Source organism: Watersipora subatra, unplaced genomic scaffold (genome assembly GCF_963576615.1).
Source record: "Watersipora subatra unplaced genomic scaffold, tzWatSuba1.1 SCAFFOLD_51, whole genome shotgun sequence".
In the NCBI taxonomy this organism is placed as follows: domain Eukaryota; kingdom Metazoa; phylum Bryozoa; class Gymnolaemata; order Cheilostomatida; family Watersiporidae; genus Watersipora; species Watersipora subatra.
Window position 1 is genome coordinate 436,062 of NW_027045320.1, and position 5,253 is coordinate 441,314.

The following is a 5,253-nucleotide window of genomic DNA, read 5'->3' on the forward strand; positions in this document are numbered from 1 at the left end:
ACATAGTCGCAGATTACCTGCTTTTTCCTGTACTATGGTGGTACTTTTCGGTTGTAAACAACAATTGCAAACGAAATGCGCGCTTCAGCGAACAATCCATTGGTCATGACCCTAGCATTAAGCTATTCTAGGCGTAAGGTGCCGGTGCGTATATCGATATATCATTGATATTCGTACGTTATCGGCTAATAGCCTATAAGCTGCCACGATTACTTATGTTTACGGTGAAAATAACTACATGTATGGACGATTGTTTGCATGAGTGTAAGGATATTACGCTATGCGTTAAAGTCTATTATCAAAACAATTATTTATTGGAAGGGGTCAGGTATAATTGCAGTGGCTCAAAACCTGGTCAGTTTCTGGGTCGTTTTGTAGGGGCGGAGCTTAATCCGGAAATACAAAAGCTTTAAAGTTAGTCGAACCACTGCAAACGTTTAGTTGTTGATAAATCGAGTAGTTATCTATTCGTTTAACAAAATATCACGTAAGCATCTTTTCCAAGCAAATTTTTAATTACAAATATGAGTTCTTTTAGCAAAATAACATAGAGTATTTACATAGCTGTTTATCGTAGTTTTTTCTTGTTAAGAATAAATGGTAACACGCTCACAAAACGGAAAAAATCTTCTCAAAAATACACCATTAGTTATTCTGTATTCGTTTATATTTGAAAAATAGTTATATATTTTTTTAATATGAATACACTTTTGTAAAGCGGTATTACATAAAATATTGAAAAGTTACGATTATGTTCTGAACAAAGAAAATGCATATTAAAACGGTTGTCCACTTTGTTACCATTCTGAGAGCCTAAAATGATTCTATTTTAATTCACTGTAAATATTAGTATTAGCGTCTCGTTAGGCATTGATTGTAAAAATGAAGGCAACAGAAGACATCAGTTTTTTATCTTTACTGTATTTGCTGCAAGCACACACTTTTTTAACAACTAACTTTATATTACTACCAAGTCTCAACTGTAGGACATTTTGAAGCAACGACAGTATGTAGCTACCTAAGGAACAACCATTTAATTGTGTATCTCAAATTTTATTTGAACTTGTTACTACAATGGTGCGCTGTCAGTAGCACCGCCAGGCCTAGGCTGTATCTCATCTGTTTGGTTCACAAAAAGTGTAGGAGAGGAGGCAAGGTAAAGCAAGTTTTTGTAGTCTTCTGCAATGCAGGGCAGTTATATTTTTGGACTAGACAGCCTGCCTGTGATCAGTAGTCCTCAGTAGTCAGAGTCGCTTACTGCTTGCAATTTGTCTTAAAAAATTAATTGAAATGCACTGCATATTCATATTGCTTCAAGACCTCAGTGGGTCATCATGTATTCATAACTGACTTTTTGTATTCATCATTTCATCTTCTATATAGACCTACCTACAGGCCTCCCGTGCCTGTAGTCGGCAATCATGTCGGTAGGTTATCGAAGCCTCGATAGCTGAATGACATGATCGCTGACGACAGTCAACTTCTACGAGGAGCCTGAGGGCCTACCAAATATATATTTTTAATTGCAGTGCATTTAAGCATTATGCCGCTCCTTCTTGCCTCATTGTTAGACGAGTCTGAGCAAGCTATCAAAGCCCATGAAATCGAATATGGCAACAAGTTTTACACAAACCATGAGGACGGCATATTCAACAAGCATGAAAGACTTTTTGAAGGTAATCTCATATCCTTAAAGCACTTTTTCTTCACTGCCTAATTTGTGATCTTGCGTTAAAAATGAACATTTTATACCTCGGATATTTTAGTGTAATATTGATGTTGAAGTGTAACCTTGATTGTAAAATGTAGGCCTATGCTTGGTTGTTGTGCAATAGAAGTACATGTCAATAGTAGCTTATATGTTTTTATGCTGCAGTTTGATGGAGCCCTTTTTGGTTTATTTTTGTACCATGTGATCTATGACGTCACAGGCCCTACTTGAAGCAGAGTTGACACAATTTTCATCAGTTCACTAGCAACTCACACTGGATACACACCATCTAAGTCTCAGCAATAAAGGATTACTCTCTATAGACACTCAACTTTTAAGCTTAATTTGACGAAGTGGATATTCGGGTATATACAGACATGCAGTGGATTACGATCAAGCTTATAGTGCAGCCTTGATTAGAAGATGGACTTCAGTGTACAAGCATTGGCATGCAATTGAGATGACATTAAAAATCATTGTATATATTAATAACTACAATCAAGCAAGCAATAAATGTATCAAGCATCATATACATGCAGCAGTTAGTTCCCAATTGAGTGTTAGCAATCAAGTAAGGCTAAAAACCTACAACGTCTTCAGCTAATGAATCTAAAAAATCTGTACCATGTTTCTTAATTTTAAAATTTTATCTGCTCTAATTTAGCAAGGTGAAGATATTTGGAGAGGTAAGAACGTCATCCATGACAGTCAAAGCTATTTATGTATGTATGGCGAAGAAAAAGAGTATGGCGAAGAAAAAGAGTATGGCTGCATGTACGGCCCTGAAAGACAGCAAACCCAGAAGGAAAAGTACAAAGAACAGCGGAGGGTAAGTTACCGGTACACCAAGAATATTTTACTCAGCCTATTATAAGGGATATTTTTGGACAGCAAAACTCGGTCATTGTATGTCCAATATATTTAGACAGGGCTATCCTTCCATGTCTTTGCAAATGCACAGATAGTATAGTATGGATTTTACATAGAGATGATGAATAATATTTATTACTTTTATGGATTTTAAATTGTTTTATTTCTGAAATAGCTATCTTGTAACAAAAGCATGCGTGCACATTTATATTCTTGTAAGCCAAAATCAGAGAATGCAGTAAATCTAAGTCTACACTACTGTGAGGGTTGCGACATGTCTAAGCTGTATTCGATACTTTGCTTTCGGTCTCACAGTACATCAAAGTTCAAAAACATTTTCTCTTCTTTTATTCATCTACACTCTCATAGAAATTTGGTAGAATTGCAAAGAAACACAGACTTGATTGGAATGCTCAGATACCATATCCTTGACCCAATAGCCAGTGAAGTTTACGGCAATCTGTCTCATTTTTCTTGAGAATTTCTCATCGTGAGGCCTCACACATGCGCCAGATAGTATTATATCGCAGTTCACACCTTTGGTTAAACTTGGACGTAATATTTTATTTTACATTGAATATTTCACACCTAAAATTTGCAAAAACAATCATTAAAAGCGAGATAGAATGAAAGCTTATTTTGGAGCTCTGGCAACAAGGCCTTTGTTTGGACTCTTTTGCCAATTTAAATTTAGTTAGATTGTGCCCACAAATATAAATATGCTATACATGTGCATAAATTCATATATGTTGTCACATGGTGTCGATATACATAATTTACGTATTGTTTATATTTTTAGTCACAGAATCCAACAAAGAGACCGCATCCTCAAGACAATACATCTGATAGTAACACGGAGGTACTCACTCACATAACCAGCAATAAAATTTTAGGCAAATCGTGCAATATTAATTATGGTTAAATGTGGAATTTCATTGGTAGGCGAATCTTCAAGCCATTTATAGCCCTAGATTAGTAGCTAGAAAAACGTGAAGTTATAGTAGGATAATGCAGAAGAACCCCTTGTGTAGGCAGGATTAGGTTTCAGAAACAAATTATTTGCTGCCAACTGCGATATTTGTTAAGTTGCCTGTTCACACCCAGCCAAACGTTCGATGCCTCGAGCATTCTGATTTATAGCTCAAGATAAGGAGGAAACGCAGTGCTTGCTCAGGATGGGTAGGAGTAAGAGCAGAGGCTATGTGAGCTTCCATAGATGTGGGGAGCATCTACGAAACGCCACAAACGACAGCATTATAGATGTAACTCAGACACCTGATGTTACTTTCATACCTAACAGTCCGGTGAGTGGTAATATTCAGTAACTCAGTTTTAAAATTAGAACCCTGTTGCATGATGCTTTTGTGTCACTTTAGTGTAAGTGCTCAGTGTCTGAATTGGAGAAAGTTGTGCAGCGATGCTCCCAAGTCTTTGATTCCAGATTTGTAAAGCATATCAAATCGCTGGCATGCGTTTTGCTCCAAATCAAATCACTTAGAAGGGTGACTGCTCAGCTTTCAAATAAAATGAAATTAAAACCATCATCCACTATGTAATTGATGGTTTTAATTTGATTTAATTTACAAACTGGGTAATCCATTTTTATGGTGCTTTAATGCCAATCTCATGATTGGTGATTTGATGTAATGTGCAAATCTCTAATCAGGATTTGGGAGCATCTCTGGAGTTGTTATCAACTCTTTGAGAGATTGATAACAAGGTGCCACAACACCATCCGATTCATAGACTGAGTACTTGGACTAATTTCGCTGTTGTCTTGTACAAGTCAACTCTATGGGCTAAGTCAGTTGAGCAATGTAGGATTGGAGAAGATATATGAAGTCAGGAAATAATTGTGAAATAAAACTACTGTGAAAACAGTAATAAAGTCAGGAACTAGCAAAAGCAGATTTGTCCGGTTCTTTGAGATCGCCAAATTACCTTCCAGCTAATCACAATGTCCAATGTAACTTTCCAATCTACTTCATTAAATTAACAAATAGTATTCTTGTCAAAGTCAAAAATTGTCGCAAATAATGCCACTTGAATACTGCATTCACAGTACTTTACAAGTTCAAGGAGATGTAAATACACATGCTATGATTGTTTTTATTTTAGATCAAGGATCTCTAAGAGGAGTTTGCAGGGAGTAAGAAATGGCAGAGCAAAAATGCTTCCTGACGCTTTCTAATACAAGCAATATCTAGATAGGCATAGAGCAAGGTTGTTCCCCATAGCTGTGGGTGAACTGGCAATGAAGGGAAGTCACGCCAGATGGCATCTGGCGTGCCCTCTACCTCATTGCCAATTCATCTGCAGCTATAGAGAACAAACTTGTTCTAGATAGGAATACTTTTATATGCAAAATCTCGAACTGTTTCAGCTTGTACTGTGCTCAATTTTGAGTGAATATATTGATCAAATTAAAACATACCTACATACATAAAACATTCAGGATTTTCAACACTGATTTTTTTTTACATAAACCATACTTATATTCACTTATTTTCACATATCTACATGTAGTATATGTAGCCCTTTTCTACTCTGTTATTCTGTTCTCATTTGTGCTTGTTAAAGGCCTTTTATGGCTTTGGTGCTGATGTGGTAGTAATTAAGTTATGTGCAACATTTTCTTTTTATATCAAATAAAGTAAAATTATTAAACTTTA

At 36.1% G+C, this 5,253-nt stretch overlaps 1 protein-coding gene across 2 annotated transcripts; it reads left to right on the forward strand.

Moving 5' to 3' along the window:
- Nucleotides 1–413: 413 nt before the first annotated feature.
- Nucleotides 414–5,253, forward strand: LOC137410161 (uncharacterized). 2 transcript variants are annotated; one of them, XM_068095745.1, is made up of 6 exons: nucleotides 414–487; nucleotides 1,530–1,676; nucleotides 2,376–2,540; nucleotides 3,381–3,440; nucleotides 3,722–3,885; nucleotides 4,700–5,253. In XM_068095745.1, the coding sequence occupies exons 2-5, from the start codon at nucleotides 1,599–1,601 to the stop codon at nucleotides 3,785–3,787; spliced, it is 369 nt and encodes a 122-aa protein (XP_067951846.1). In that variant the 5' UTR covers nucleotides 414–487; nucleotides 1,530–1,598; the 3' UTR covers nucleotides 3,788–3,885; nucleotides 4,700–5,253. The 2 variants fall into 2 exon arrangements, with proteins under 2 accessions (XP_067951846.1, XP_067951847.1); XM_068095746.1 differs by having other exon boundaries at nucleotides 445–487; nucleotides 1,572–1,676.